Here is a 17002-nt window from a genome sequence, read left to right as displayed (position 1 = left end):
AAGAGTAAGAATGACGGCCCTTCCATGCACAATAGAAGCTGTTGGAGTTGCTTTGTAGAAATACAAGCATTCGCAGGGAACTTTACCGCGTGCGTAGACGAGCCTCTCGTAAAAACAAGGCTTCTAGACGTACATCAGAATTCGGTAAAAGTTTTTGACTATTTAAATAAACGGAAATGCTCAAAAATAAAGGATATCCGTAAAACAGGCAGATATGGCAGCAGTTTGCGTTAGCACTATTATTACACAGCACCGTGGCGTCTCCCGGTGACATAATCGAAGAGGTATTGTCTGCTACATCCACATCCTACTTACGTTTCTTTCATCGCTTTCCTTTATTCTTCCTTACTGGCTACCAGGGCACAGATAATCGGGGACTCCGTATTAAAACTAAAAATCTGCGCCATGTCACCCTAAAAAGACCAGCGCAAACTGACGCATATCAGCCATTAGGTGTGGCCAGGGGAAGCAATAACATTCAAGCATTCCAAGCACGTATACATTCAATAAGTGCCCCAAGGCCTTTCGTCAAACACTTTGCCTCCGTTTTTTATTCACGAAAGCAGTATTCCCGGTGCCCAGCTTCAGGAACGCGGTTAGGTTCAAGAATGCCCCCGCTAATCTCTTTGTTTGAGACCCACCCCTTGAAGATTTTTTTTTTCTATAAAAGCCTGGAAATCAGTTTTTTGCAACATACTCTGCTCTCAAAAACAGGATTTTTCCCTCATTGGGTACATAATGCGTCCGTATTTTGAAATATTTTGTGAAGAAGAAAACCCAGTAGTTGCTTCGCCTGCTGCGTGTTTGGATATAAAACCTGCCAGCCTAATCAATTTATAACAAGTCCTTTTCCCCAACTAAAGACCTTTCATTAGCCAATGCTCTTTGAATCGGTGGTGTCTGAAGACAGCTGCATGTTCTACACCTAATGGTGTTTCCCAATAATTTTCAGACATACACTGTCCATCTTATTCTCTTTTCTTTACATTAAACTTCAAAAAAAGTACACAATTTGCCCATTTTCCGTCACATGCATCTTCCTTAAAATACTGCAGAGTGTAGCTATCTCAAGTCGGCGCACGAATGATGGCCGAACGAATGCCACTATTCATAAACTTTTGGACTTCTTTAAAGAGCTTATATTTTTATAAAGTATAAGGTTTGAAAGTGGGATTGCGCGTATTTGAAGCCATCAATGATACTGCACTGAAAAACTTCTTTCGAGAGTATGCTTTTGTTCCCTTTTCACACATCGCCCGGAATCGTTGGGGCCCCAAGTCCTACGGCCTGACCCCCAAAACCTACTAGCCTGAGCAAGTTGGCGCGATGAATAAAACATTCATTCGGCGAGAATAAATTTGTTTTAGCAGCACATTAGTTACGCAGAAGAACGCGTAAGGACTACAGGGATGGCTTTCGTGTCCTTTAAATAAAGTTACTCATATTCGCTGCTGAGGTCCCCATTCCCGCCGCTCCAGCATCTAGTCATAACGCACGGTTACCAGGCAAGAGATCATCGTCACTACACTCGCAAATAAACTCAGCCGCCTGGGAAGTACCCCTTAGGTTGCACTACAATTAGGCAAAGGACAAGCGGAGAACTCTCATCTCACTCATCTTGTTGGAGGCGTACAAACAATTTTTCCACAATCTATGACAATTTTTCAACATCGCAACGACACACAGTCTAGGTCATCGACTCGATGCTCAAAAGCACTCGGCTCAAAATTCCCCTAAACCCCTTATCCCCACGCGCTAGGCGCTTGTGCCGCCTTTCTATAATAATGTTAGTGCTACTACTCAGAAATAGGTGCCATTCGCCCAAACGCTAATCAAATATCATCCGGTGGTCATTACACCTCACCATTCCGAGCAATTCCGCATCCTGCATGACGCCAGGGTGACGCATAGTATAAAGTCTATTTTATTTTCATTTTTATGCTCCCCATTCAAGCTCCTCCACGTCCACTTCCAGCTCTCCCGTTTTTGGAGGGACGTTCTCATGATGCGCAGATTATTCCGCTCTGCGAACTTCACTAATAAGTCCCGTCTGTTATTCCTACAACCGAGACAATAGTTCTCAACTGCCTTGTCTCCAGCCTGCTTCTTGCCTACTGTGGCATTGATGTCCCCCATAACTACGGTATACTGTATATTTTTTTACTTTTGACATTGTCGATTCCACACCTTCACAGAAATGTTCAACTAGCTGGTCGTCATGGCTGGATGTAGGCGCGTAGCCCTGTGCCACCTTGAATTTGTACCTCTTATTAGCCTTATTACAAGACCGGCTACCTTTTAGTTAACGTTATAGCATTCGTCCATGTTTCGAGCTTTGTTTTTATTCACTAGAAATGCTACTTCCATTTTTCTTCTGTCTACTAGACCAGGGTAACACTGGGCGTGTCCATTTTGCAGCACTGCAAAGGCTTTCCCCTCCTTCTAATCTCACTAAGCCCTATTACACTCCAGTTATGTCTTCCAATTCTTTGAACAACACCTCTAAACTTGCCTCGGTAGATAAAGTTCTCATGTTAAACCTTGCCAGGTTCAGATTCCAATGACGGCGTGTCCGGATTCAGGGATTCTTAGTCCCTTCTGCTGCGTCACACGTATCACCACGGCCGTGGTCAGCTGCTTCGCATGCGCTGGAGTCTGAGGGACGAGCGTTACTTGGCGTATTCATGAGAAGCTGTGGCCAGTACCACACTAGGTAGACCAATCCTGCTCTGGTGAGAAAGTGCGTTACCGGCAGTGGTCACCGGGACCAGGCCCAGCGGATAAAGGAAAGAAAAAAAATACGCATGTTGATCGAATGGCAAAAGGAGGCTTGGGATGTAACACTTACCTAACGCCAAACCAGGCTCACAGACACGAAAGAGTGAAATCTATCTTCAAGCAGTGCTGCCAAAACCTCACTGCTGGCGACGGAGATAAAACCTCGTACTGCGAATGAAAAGCCATGATAACTGCTTCGACTACTTCTAAACCTCTCCTCATATACACCCAATTCAAACAATGGACACCATAGAGACTGAAGAAGCCATCGCCCTATTTCTTGCCCACCCGGCGGTAATCTTTTTTTTCACAGTGTCGACAAAGTTGTGCAACCTCTTTCCAGGGATTCATCCCACAAACCGTCAGAGAAATTCTTCCTTAACATCCTCCTCCAACATCTTGTCAAGACTATTTAGTTTCCAGCGGAAGCCATTGCGAATGGCAACATTTCTGGCCACGAGCATCTTTTTTCAGTTGACCCGCTGGGCAAGCCACGCGTTTGGCGAGCAATGTTAGATATTTCCCCTGTTGTTGTTCAGTGAAGTCCCGCAACACTGCCGCCTGAAGCGAATAATAAACCTCGCTTACATTCTACAGCAACTTCTGAACTTTTTATACCAGCTTTCCTACAATTGCTTCTTTTTTTATTTAAATGCTAGTGATTTGCCGTACACCTCACGGTTTCTGAGTGCACTTACTCTAACCATTGGAACACGAGGTGGTGAACTTACGTACCACTCGACACTTAAGGTCGCTTAGAACAAGGACAACGTTGTCACTGAGTTGTACAGAGTTCAGTGGAACTTACTTTCGGGTACTTGCAGAGCTGACGCCGAAAACAATGGTTGAATTCCTTGTTTGGATCCACGTTCCAGTACTCGATATTCCTCTTCACGAAACAGAAATTTGCACCCCATCCGGCGCCTATCTCCAGCACCCTCAGCAGCCCCGTTGATCGAAGATCGGCATCGTGCGATGTCATGTCGTCGAGGTATGCCATGACCTCTGCCCGCACAGGTAGCAAACTTTCTTCTATCACCGACTGAATCGCAGTGTAGAGACGTACGAAGAAGAACTGCCGAAACCAACGGCTAAGAGAGAGCGGCAAGAATAATGCAACACCCAAACAAACCCCTACTGTGTACATAGAGTACACTACGAGGGTGCGCACGAAAGCTTGCATACCCGTCTTCGAGGTACGTACCAACTGGCGCAGTCTTACGCCACACGGGTCCGTGCAGGTATTTCTGATGCTCGCGAGTCGTCTGAAGGTTGCACTGGCGTGTTATTTTCGTGTAATTATTTCCCTGTGTCTGCACTGCATACAAATAACCGCGTATCTAAAGGATCTCCTCGTAAAAATGCGCTCTGTGATGCCAGCAGTGGCCGTGGAACTTGCGCAACTAGTAACCAATCCAGCGGGTTATTACAGAACAAATTTTGAGGAAAAATAAGCACGTGTATTAAATTTTGGGTTGCAAACGCATTCTTGCCAAATGGGATGCAGACCCTTGCTTCCTTGTGAAAGCAGTGTCGCACCGCGAAAGGAGCAAACGCGTATGCAGTGCTAAGCTAAGGCCCAACGCGGGCTGCAATAACCCGCCTTGTTAATAAAAAACGAGAAACTATTCCACACTGTGAATGCCGATGGCCAGCGAAGCTGTGCAAAATGTCACTGACATAGATGGTTTGGAAAGAGACACGCGTATTTGTTTTTTTTTCCTTATTCGTAGTGGTAGTGATTGATTGATTTTAGGGTTTAGCACGTCACAAAACGCTGGCGATGAGGCGCACCGTAGTGGAGGGCTCCGGATTAATTTTGACCACCTGGGGATCTTTAACATGCCCCGAAATCTCGAAAACACGGGCGTTTTGGTTTTTCGTAACCATCAAAAAAGCGGCCGCCGCGGCCGGGAATAGAACCCGCGACCTCGTGCCGTGGTGGTAGTGACTACAGCTTCGTGATTACCTGATAACACTTGGAATGACTGTTTTCGTAGGAGGCGAACACTCGGATGTGCGTTTTGCTCCTGTATAAGCAAGCGTATTGACGGCAGAGGGAAACTCTCTAATTTTTGCGACTTCACTGTGAGCAGACAATGAGAAGTAATTGAAACTGAGGGTATGATAGGTCTTCTCAAAGGTCAATTTCAATACAGATTTTGTTTGAATAGCTTTGAGAAATCCTGGGTCGCGGCCGTTTGTTGTAGTGATGCTACTCCAGTATTGGAGTCCAAGTATCGACAGAGAGAGAGAGAAGATGTAGAAGGCTCTTCCGTACAGTAAACTAGAGAAGTCTGGCGGCACGTTGTCGCCTACATGCTACTATAGCAGAGTAGGGAGGAGGGAGTAAAGGCCATAAACAAAGTAGCGCGGAAGAGAGGGGAAAACAGCGGTAAAACGATAATATGTAGCTTAGAGTGTGGGTCGTAAAGGTCGGATGGTTTCACCGGGGTAGGTAGTGTTACATCGAATGAGGTCTTAACAGCAGACGAGGACTGTGTAACGTTGAAAGATTCACTGTGAACCAGCTAGTCATGACAACAATAAGAAAGTTCGTGTCCGAGTTCTTTTCACGGCCAATACTCATGCAACGGCTTTTAGATGCAAAGCATCTCTTGCTCGGCCGGATGTCCCGCGTCCGTGCCCCGTCCGTAGCACCTCTGATGATGATTGTGGCAGGATGCCCCTAGGGATTGGCCAACCAAAGAATCCATCCCGAGATAGCTTCGCGTTCGACCACCGTCGTCATCTTGCCGTAGGGGAACCGCTAAGAAGAAGGAAAAGAAGACAAAGCTGCGAAGAGGAGGGCGTGTACGTTGGTCTCAGCCGGTGCACCAACGTCAGCAAGCATCACCTCACGAACGCTGACGGCGACTACCGATTCTACCACAGAGACGACAACATCGACAAGATTATGATGGACGAGTTTCGGCCCCTCGCGATACCCTGCGCCTACTCACCATTACACAACAGTACTTGCGTGCCTTTGCCACCGGAGTGGCCCCGGACGCGGAATTCACTCTGGCGCTACTAAACACCAGATCACTCAACATAACGGCAACCCAATGGAACCACACGAAAACCCCGTGATGCTTCGCATTCTCGTCGGGGTTTCCCACGGGAAGATGGTGTAATTTTTGACCACGCGAGAGTTATAGCCATTTTCTGTTGAGCATTCTCAATAAAGGTAACGTTGAGGCAAAATATTCTCCTTGAGAAAGAAATGCTGACGCAGAGCCGAATTCCGCGGGACACTCGTCATACAAAGCTTCGCTGCAAAAAAACAAGCTCTCCCGACGCCTTCGATCACAGATCCAAGAGAATAGGTTTACTTTATTTATATTCTCAATTTCATACCACTGTCTTTATCATTAAGGTAGTTTACTTTCTGAAATATCTTGGGCGTTTTCTTCATCGCGTCTACTTCTGGTACAGTTTTTGCTGAGCCTGCAGTTTTGCCTATTTACTGGTCCTTCATGGGGCATACACCTTCTTAACACAAACCCTATTTTAGTGAAGCGGCCTTTTAGGCTCGTGCTCCTAGTTTATGACTATCTGCATGCTTAGTTTACTGCTTTTTAGATGCTTCACCCCGTCTGTTTTGTGTCTATCTTACTTTTGATTCTCACCATCTTGCCATCCCTAGTTGTATTAAGCATCAAGCATCCATAGTTGCATTAAGCATCAATCTTAATGCGTTATTCGTAAAAGGATTACGATTGTTTTGTTTTGCTGCACGGTTGAGGCTTTCTGTGTATATTGCCAGTTTTCTGGTTCGTAGACAAACGTGTTCTTTAAGCTATGCATACTTGCCTCTGGAGATGCAACCAGTGCACATCCTTCAGTATCCTGATTACACAGTTCCGAATGGAACTTGGACTTACCTTTTCTACCTCATTTGCACATTTAAATCAGCCAGCACTATCAACTTACCGAATTATTGACACATTTATTTCTTATTCCACATGCGTGCACATACTGTAAAACCTAACATCCTCGTAGCCACAAAAACATAGCGCAGCTTTACTACGTTCAAATCGTACAAATAAAGCAGTGTGTTAGAATGGTTGCCGAACTTATTGCGCCTCGTGGAGCATGGCGTCTGGCGCTTTTCATGCTCGCACCAATGTCTTTTTTCCTAATTACAGCTGAATATGGAAGTACATACTGCGTTCGGCGTCGGGATTTAGATGGATTACAGATTTAATTTGTCCCGGTGACGATCCTACCTCGCACATCTCGCTACCGTGCTTCTCGACTTTGTAGTTTTCATTTTGACACGCAGTATGGTGCAAAAGGGAGAACCAGCTCGCCTGAACACAGGTTCGTCGAGGTGATAACTAGTGAAATTAATCACCCCTTGAGGAAAGCAAGATAGACAGGTTAAAAGACGCCTCCAATGAAACGAGCGGGTAGGCTGTAAAATTAGCGCCAGCCGAAATAATCGCGCCAAAAATGGGGCACAAAATAACCAGAACGAACCAGAGAGAGAGAATAAACTTTTATTTGTGCAAGCGGTTCTGGATTAGCCTTTTATCGGTTGATTGGGTTGGACTCCTTCCAGGTACACTTTGGCCTTGGATGCAGATTCGACACAGGCGACAAGAGATACCTGTTCGGCCGGCCCTTCCACTGTTGGGGGGATGTGTTGAGGTTAGGGGTGAGCAGTAGGGTATTTATACAAGCCGACACCATCTAAAAAAAAAACGTTATAGGGACGTTTCACGTCATTATCGTGGGTTCAGCACATACGCGTAGATAGTTATATAAATGCTTTTGTAGGGCGTTTAGGCTGCGCCAACTACGCGATTAAGCAAAGTATACAGCATAGCTCCATAGCAAAGCAATCCCGAGCGCTCACAGGCAAGCATGAATACACCGGAATCATTCGTGCAAAATTTCACTCGTCGCAGTCGTAACTGTATACCGTAGAAAAGAGGAAAGCGAAGACGGTGGTAGTGCAGCGCTATATTCCAGGATGCTTTTTGACCGGGCCGACACGATAGCCCGAGAAACCAAGGCCCTCTGGAGCGTCGGATTATATTGCGACCATTTTGGATCCTACTCCAGCTTACTTATAACATGAAAACCACGCACAACCACGAAGCTGATGTTAATATTCCGATTACTCCACATTTTTAGCATTACAATATACAAGAGCTGTGCCGATCTGCAAAGTCTGGGTCTTTGCCGCAAACATTTACTCTTGAAAGTCTTCCACAAGCTTTCCTCCACTCAACACTCCGCGAATGTTTTCAGCCAAGGCCACTCATTTTTCCGGTAGTGGGCACTCCATGTAAATAAGCGTTAACCACAGCAAACACCAAACGAATGGCGCGGCAAAGAAGCATTTCTTGTCTGCGGCTTCATTCATCTGGGTTTTGATGCTCTGCACAGCTATTTATAATTTTCCTGTGCGGCGGTCACCACAATAAAGCAAAACACATGTGATGTCGGTCATCTTTCTACGCTCAAAGCTTTCCTTTCCGCACAATAATTATTAGAATGCCTCACCATTGCACACAGCCTTTGGAAGTGACGTAAGTAAGTTCCAAAACTGATTCTCATTGTGTGACAAACCAAAATAACAGTAATTATTTTTTTCTGTGTTTACCTTTTTGGTTCTTGCTATTTTAGTCGCCTTGTATTTTGATACGAACTCCCTACGCGTGGGTGTACGTTTCACTCGTTACTTTCAGTGCTGCACGTTCGGCATTGCTCTGACTCTCGGCCAAAATAACAAAGTTACTTACGTGTCTGCGTTACCTTAGTTGTACCTATAGCCCCCCCCCCGCCCCATTTTGTAACCTCCTCCGATGGCGTTTAAGAATGTTATTATCAATCATTAAATAAATAAAACGTCATTCCATACCCACGACCCCCTGCATCTAATTTTGCTTCACTTCGGTGTGTAGAGAACCAGATTAAAGGTACGGGCATAGACATTTTGTCGGTCCTGGAAGTGCTGGCTTTTTAAGTATTTGGCTGGTTCATTCATTTATTGATTGCTTGGAGCTTTCCAAGCGCCGCCTGCAACGACTCGCGCCGCCCTCCATCCTACATTCCTGTTCCAAGATGGTTTTCAAATACCCCCGACCCAGACGTTTATCGCCAATGGCGTGCGTTTGCATCCCTTCTGAGTGTAACAAAAGCATTCGGTTATGTGGTTGAGCCGTCGTGCTTAGGCCTAAGGTACACATTGAAGTCCTACAACGCCAATCGCGGCCCTCACCTTTAAGTGCGGTGAATACAATGAGCACCTTTATGCGCAAGAGTGACCGAGTCATGTACGAAATCATGGCCACGGTGCCTGAGGTGTCCGGTATTTTACACTTTATAACGGGCTTGCACAAAAACCTAGGCGCCGTAGATGGACTGGACGACGCGCGCATGCTATGGGATCCACGTGATGCCTAGCGTCACGCTTCACCATCGTGACTTCGTTCTGACGTCGTCAATTGGCAACGGCAGTTCTATGTACTATGACTATGAGGTTTCTTCTCCTATGGGGCTTGACTTCGAGGTTACCAAATGTTGGGCCCAAACATAACACGTAAGGTCTAACGTCGACGACCTGCGCCGATAGGAAAACGTGGTCTTTCTACCCAACGTCCTTGGGTCTAGCTGTGGAAACGGGTTGTTGTGATTAAGTCCTCAAAGCGTCAAATCAGGCCTGACCTACTGTCCCTTGGCCCATGCTCTACAGTTTCTACTGTTATACTAGCAAAGTGACACAAGCCGCAGTCTGGCAAAGGACCACGCTTTATTAAGGGAAATGCGGCATGTGCGCTGCCGGAGCACGCGTTTCTGCAGATGCGTTTGGAGCATGCACCATGCAATCAATAAAGTAATGAATAATTGCCTACAGCGCAGGCACTCCGTACATTGATCACTAAAAATCTGTGACCGCAGTCAAACTCTGCAGGCGTGCATCGACTACACGTAAAGAGTTACCCATACAGAGGGCCACACATGCCCACAATATAGTAGAGAACAACACTTTATAAAAGGAAAAGTATGCGGCGTTTGCACAATAATATGTGGTTGGCGAACCCAAACCGTCTACTAAAAGCATTCATGACTCAAGCGTCGCTCATGCGTGTAACGTCCGTTCAGGAGTGGGTCCATAACAGTGAATACACACTAAACAGAAAACATGGTTTGGTAGTTCGTTAAAAAACTATTGGTAGCAACTTCCGGAGAGAAATATTCAGGCGATTCCATATTTCAACTACGAAAGGCAAAAATCAAAGCTTAAAGAAATCTAGAAATGGCATGAATGGCGTGATGTTAATGGGGTCTGTCCTGCGAATGTTTGCACCGGTTTGAGCAAAGAAAATGGGCACGTCAATGGTGATTACCTTGTTCACTATTTTATGGAAAGTGCCTATACGCTCACAAGTACGTCTGTGTTCGAGTGATTTGAGTGATAGACGAATAGCGTGTGACGAAGGCGAACACTTGTGATCATAACGGCGATATATGAATGTTATTGCTTTTTTAAAAACACTTTCCAGTTGTGCTATGTCGCATGCGCCATGAGGTGACCAGACCACGGAGGCGTATTCATGTACAGGCCGTGTCAGGGATATGTATGCTGCTAGTTTCCATTCACGAGTTACATCTTTTAACGTTCGCTTCAAGAAGCCCAATTTGCGAAGCGCTTTCGAGCAGAGTAGGTTTATATTTTTATACCTCTGCCCGCAATGTGCAACCGCTACATCCCAACGAGCGACGTTGCGCCCGGGCAGAAACCCTGTACAAAATGTACGGCAATCAACCTCACGTGTGCCGCGTTGATGCTGGGGATTACAGAGACCGACAGTCCACGTTGTCAGTGGTGGTCGGTACTGAGGGTGACACTAGATGCCCGTGCTCTACGCCCGAGTAACATTCCGCAGTCACCGAGGAAGTGGCCGTAGTTATTGCCTTAGCGGCGACAAGGCCTACGGTCGTAATATTGGCCTCCCAGACAGCCCTGGGCAACCTCGCACAAGGAAGGGTCTCTTTTAGGACCGGAGAAATCAACCGTCCACCCAGCAAACCCTTCCAAAACATGCTGTACTGATATGGATTACGTCGAATTAATTTGTCCCTCCCGGGAAACTAGAACGACCCGATGCATCCCGAGGTTTCTTCTACTGGGAATATATTCTGTTCGAGGGAAAATTACCCACCTCGGACGTGGGGATGAACACGCGAACCACATATCGCGAAATCACCCACCAGTGCCGCGTCAGTTGCCCAAAGTTGCTTGCGGCGCACCCCACTCTAAAATGGCGGCAATTTGTAACTTGGTGCGTAATGCGAACACTTTCCCGCGCCCCGTTTTGGGCCATAGAAACTTCCCAGAGAAGTGCGTAGAACAATACGAATGTGGCGCGCACAGGCTGCAATCCTCAATAACACTCTATGAACCAGTCTAGAGAGAGCTCTGTCCACTGACCTACGAATGAGGGTAATCCGTCTTGAGCAATAGGAGGCCGCGCTGTTCAGTTCACAACACCAAATCAGGGTGCAGTCATCCGGCTGGCGGAAGACGCCGCCAGGGTCTACGGGTTCCTGACCGTCACCCAACTCGGAGGGGGTTCTGTCGCTCCCAGGCAGGTCGCTCTGGCTCTTAAAAGATCACTTTAGTTTCACTCACTCACTCACTCACTCACTCACTCACTCACTCACTCACTCACTCACTCACTCACTCACTCACTCACTCACTCACTCACTCACTGTACTAAACACCCGTCCAGCTGCGGGTGCTACTTGCCGATCGAAAACCTGAGTGAAGTTAGGCCTAACACCCTTGCACTCACCCGACAGTTTCGGGTGTTACCTCGCAGGGTGACACATACCGCCAGAGTTCCGCGTAAATGAGTGGAGTTGTTTGACAATACTTTGGAACCACGAATATATGCTACTGCAACGAGATTTGCTAAAGACGCTGCTCGGAAGTGCCCAAAGCAATCAACCAATTAATCAATCAACAATCAAACAAGCAAGCAAGCAATCGAGAAAGCAACAGAGCACACAATCTGTGCCCATACACTAATATTTTCGAATACGCTTAGCCTAGCTGACATTCACGCCAATCGGAAGGGCTACACTTATCCGGCTCGGCCACAGCCCTCCTCCAATATGCAAACAGAAGCAACGAATTCCTCCAGCCATTCGACGTACCATTAAATTCGCACCCATGCCTAGAAATATGCACCCCATCTATGCCAGGCACCACGGGAAGGATGAATACGAGACCTTCAAAAAGGCTTCGCGAACTCCTCCTTTACTAAGTACACGGATCACTTACTGTACGGATCACCGCATCGGAAGGTTGTACCCCAGCAGCCTTCCCATGCGTGAGCGTCACCGACGCCAATTGACAACCGCTACGGTTCCCACGTCATGTACGAGGCAACAGAAAAACGTGCCTTCGCTTTGGCCGCCGCCACTTGGAACGAAGACCTCACTGTAATTACATACTCCCAAGCCGCCTGCCGGAACTTACTGCTACGCGGCACATCACCCGTAGCACTAAAAGTTTTCAAAATATGCGACAACACTCGGAACGTCCATCATCTGGACATCCGTACACTTTTCCTTCAAAGGAAACCAGGCGGCACACGTCGCTGCATGCGTTCATACCTCTCATGCAGTTTCTCAAGACGTGAAACCCGCAGCCCCTTCGCTCTCCCAATACTATTTTTCTTTCATCAAGCGCAGGAATCCTAGCACAGTACCGTCACGCACGACAACAATTCCCACCAGCACAGCCCCATCTATCCAGAGCAGACGTGACCGCCGTTCGCTCGCTTCAGACGAACTTCTGTTAAAGACGATAGTCTTTCTTGGGTTACATAAACCCAGAAATTTTGGTCTATCTGAATGTCTGTATGTCTGTCCGTCTGTGCTGTATGTAACTCGATTCAGCCACCCGGCCAAAGGGCGGGGGGAGGGGGGGACAACATCTTTATTTGCCTGCTAAAAGGTCCCGGTGGCTCTCACTCCCTCGCTAGGAGGGGGGTGCCGGCTGCGACTGCTGGCGTGTGATCGCCACCAGCGCAAACTGCGCGGTGGCTTTCTGTGCGCCCTTGTCCGTCTCGCGCCCCGCACGCGCGAGATGAGGCGGTAGTATGTTCGTTTCCGCGTCCGTGTCATTGCACTCCCACATCATGTGGGTCATGGTCGCCCTCGCGGCCCCGCACACCGCGCACTGGTCCGTCATGAATTGTTCGGGCGTGACATGCACGGCCCACACCGGGTTCCACGTCGCTCCCACTTGGCCAAAGTAAAATGTTTACTGGGCAATAGTCTTATATACTCACAGCCAAATGTAAACGTCGAAGCCCGGTTTATATGTTCATACTTGTCAACTTTGTTGAACAAGAACAAGAGATTACGCAAATATAAGACCGGAAATTAGTACACAAGGGATATTTACAGTGTTCCTTTATTAAAAAAAGTATGAATGCTTAGTTTTCCGATAGCAAATGATATTCTATATCTACTGCAGAAAACCGCCGCCTCCTGGCGGCATATGAAAAATCACTCGGGAACAGCAACGAAAGGTTCCACTAGCTGGGTTCCACGTTCTGCCTGAACGCACGTGGAGCACGGCCACGCGGTTCTATAAACCTTCTAGTCGGCCGCCTCCATTCACGCGCGTCTCCGCCGTACTGCAGCGCTGGCATCGAGAAACCCGGCCTGTACAGTGGAACGCGGTAAATTCAAATCGCCTTGCGCAAACCTTTAGTGTATTTACCTTGGGATGAGCGCGACGGTACAGGAAGAGCATGAGAGGTGAGAGGGAAAGCAAATGGGGCATTTCCTTGGCAAATGTCTACAAAGACTATCGTCTTTTGACGACATTTGCAACTAAAGGAGCAGATACGCGGCCAATTTTTTCCTTAGCACTCTTCTCCAGGCCATGGTTCCTACCGTCTACTATACTACTCTGTCTAATTTCTGTCCCCAACCTGGCACCCTGTACCCCATGCTATGCGAGTCTCACAAAACCACATCCGTTACCCCAATCCTCACCCAACGCACGAGCAGTGGGGTGGCCAGAAGTCCTGCACCGACCTCCCACTCCAGCGTAGCCTGGTGTATAGGGCCTGGGTAGCGACAGAGGATCAGGGCTTTCGAAACTGGAAGAGCACCCGCCCCCGCGACCCCCCCCCCCCCACGTGGGCCCCCGCCAGCACAACGTGAAGCTCTACGAAATAAAGTTCACTCACTCACTCACTCACTCACTCACTCACTCACTCACTCACTCACTCGCTCACACACTCACTCACTCACTCACTCACTCACTCACTCACTCACTCACTCACTCACTCACTCACTCACTCACTCACTCACTCACTATGAAGCGTAGCAGTACTAGGCTATCAAGCGTAACAGTACTAGGCGCCCACCGGGTATTGAACAAGGCTTTATTATCCGTGATGGGTGCAATTTTATCGCGACATCTTGCGGTTCCGAAACATGTAAACAAAACATTTACGGAAAACTCGCAGCGGGTTCGGTTAACCCGCATTTTAGAAGTGTTAAGTCATTACAACTTGATTTCTTTTTTTAGGCATAGCGCTTCATGATATCAGAACTCAACACGCTAAGTAAAACTTCACATTCCACGGTAAGATTAACCTTAGGTAAACTTCAAGTTTAGCCTGACAACACCGCAAGCTACGTGCTCAATCTTCCTCGAACTGCGAGAACCGGTTGGCGACGTTAGACCCAAAGGCGACATTGTTAGGCTGAACGTGCGGCAGTGGCATACCTGCATCGCTCGCTCCCCCTGCAGCATACAAACCATTGAGGAAGTGAGATACAAACTGGATTATCCGGGAGAAATCAGACAAGGTCACACCCATTTCATAGAAGGGCCGCATACGCTTGCGCATAAAAACGCACCGACAAGCCTTGAACTTTGTGCCGCCTGTGAATACAAGAAAATGTTAGCGGATAAAGCAGTGACCAGTACAAATATCTGTGAATTTTTCCTTGGCATGCAATGGCAAACGGGAACCGGATACGCTCGGTTAACGCTCAATTCTTTCCACTCTTTCCTCTTGCCCATTTGTCGAGATTCCAACGCGCGTTAAATATATCCAGGTGCTTGAAATTGCACTGGGGTCCTCCACATCAGCGCGCCTCATTGCCGAAATGCAGCTCCAGCGAGTGAAACACCCGTAAAGAGAACGTGTGGTACTGTGAACTATAGTTACCTCCTTCCCTTGACAAGTTCCGTCGGCAAAGGCACGACTTCATGCACGTTCGCAAGCTTACCATAGCATTTACGTCTTTGCCGTAAGCAGGTACCAACACATGCGTACGACAATGTTTTCAAGCACGGATGTCATCCGTCGCGCCATGTGGACGCGATTATTGCGCCGGTTGAATCGTGAGTCTCCATCCGAAAACATTCCGTCCAGAACATATAGAAATACCGTATCTTGTTGCTGGACACTGTAAGGAGAGGCCGTAAAGATATCATAGATGCGGTACATCTTCGCTCACGGCCTCCCCACGTGGAGACTGAAAAGCGACCTCTTGAAACAGCAGTTAGCGGCCATGGGGCCCAGCCTAAGTGTAACAGGATTGGTGGTTAAAGTTTCTAAACAACTGTCATATGCTGAGTACGACAATTAATAGATTACTATACGTGTTCAATATCTCTGATTAATGACGTCGGGGAACAGCCCCAAACAGTTCCCATTTTGGAAAAGAGTAGACGCTATTAGATACCCAAGATTACAAGGCTTTTCCTTTCCTACATGCAATGGGTCTTAGTGTGTTCGCCGAATACTCCAAGTGCACTGAAGCCGTGATGAGCGTTAGTACACGAATGGAAAAGTTCTTCCCTCCTGCCAATTCTATAGGTCGCCAGTGAAAAAAAAGGGTCCTGTCAGTTGTAGTTTGTTGTTGCGGCTAGATATCAGCGTTCATGGGTTTCCTGTTTGTGTGTTATTACTTGTGAACCGTGAACGCATTTATAATGCGCTAGTGTTTGCGCACCTTTCTATAGTACCTCTTCAGTATTGAAAATATATGACTTCGGGATTAACTCGTCTGCCACAGCCTCGAATGGAATTTGGGAATAGACGTGAAGGGGCCCTTTACCTTGTCATTCGCGTCCCAAAGCCTTCGCAGACTTTTTCCGCAAGGCACCTGCGTGACGCGTGCCTGACTTGCTTCGAAAACAGGCCGGACGTGGCTTGGCTTATGCAAGCCACGTAAGTGCATGGTAGCGCTGTCCGAGTGAAACGAGTGGCGCGGGGCCACTGTAGACAATCGTACAATGTGACTCTCCGAATAAAGCTTTGACGACGGTGCTTTTGCGCTGGGCTTCCAGTGTAGCCTTAGCGGAACTCCAATTTTCAGCCCGTGCGCCATCATGTGCGCCTATCGCATGGCAGTCGGCCTTTTCTGCAGTTCTTTCGCAACTGATTTTTCCCTGCCGAATATGTCGTACCAAGCTCTCGTACACAGAAATATTCACTCAGTTTGGAAAAACTGCTGCCTGAAGGTGGCATACCTCATAAAAAAAGCTTGAAAAATGTTCCGAAAAATATGTGGTCCCGCTACGGCGTACACATCGTTTTCTCTGCCGAGAACCAAATAGCAAGGCTTTGTTCATTGGTGAACAACCACAACATATCTTCACAAGGAGCCAGACGCAAAAATTGCGCTGTCAAACACACGCGTGCTTTTCTGCCTTGGGAAATGCGTCTCGTTTACCGGACACCGCCGCCTACGTGTAACAGGCGGGGCCTTGCGCTAAATATACGGCTAGGAAGAGCGTCCAGGGTCATCGAAAAATCACACGGATGCAAGTTTGTGGGCCCATTAGAAAAATGTGGATGCGACCACCTTTTCGATGATTACCGAGGTGCTCTTGGAGCATAAAAATGGGAGGACTTGGGAAATGGTATAAAGCTTCTACATTTACCTATGTAAAAATTACTGCGCAAGCTTGACCTCTATATCGCGCCATAAAAAAGCACATAAAATAACCGGCCCTATGTTAACGTAACCTGTTAGCGCATGCGCGCAAACCTTTATTTTATTGTCGTTTTGGTGCATCATTGCATGTTGAGCCCATCAATCTTTGCTTGTTTTTCTACGCATGTGCGTTGTACGAGGTACATTATTTTTGTTTTGTAATAATCCACTAGTTTATGAGTACGCGCTTGTGTTGTGGAACTTCCTTGTTCTCCCTTCGTTT

At 47.4% G+C, this 17002-nt stretch overlaps 1 protein-coding gene across 3 annotated transcripts in view; it reads right to left on the bottom strand.

Annotated features, from left to right (window-relative positions):
* LOC144153677 (thiol S-methyltransferase TMT1B-like) overlaps positions 1-17002 on the bottom strand; it is a 226703-nt gene that overhangs the window by 100488 nt on the left and 109213 nt on the right. The window contains exon 1 of one of the 3 annotated variants that reach the window (XM_077685336.1): positions 3587-3888. The exons of the other annotated variants lie outside the window; for them this stretch is intronic. Within the exon in view, the coding sequence (XP_077541462.1) occupies positions 3587-3778 (192 nt within the window). The 5' untranslated portion in view covers positions 3779-3888. Of the gene's footprint in view, positions 1-3586; positions 3889-17002 lie in introns of those variants that run through there. 3 annotated transcript variants of the gene reach the window in all.

Source organism: Haemaphysalis longicornis, unplaced genomic scaffold (assembly GCF_048455015.1).
Source record: "Haemaphysalis longicornis isolate Haplotype H1 unplaced genomic scaffold, Haemaphysalis longicornis Haplotype H1 scaffold_9, whole genome shotgun sequence".
In the NCBI taxonomy this organism is placed as follows: domain Eukaryota; kingdom Metazoa; phylum Arthropoda; class Arachnida; order Ixodida; family Ixodidae; genus Haemaphysalis; species Haemaphysalis longicornis.
The sequence above is the reverse complement of the archived record's forward strand: the minus strand, read 5'-3'. Positions and strand labels throughout refer to the sequence as shown.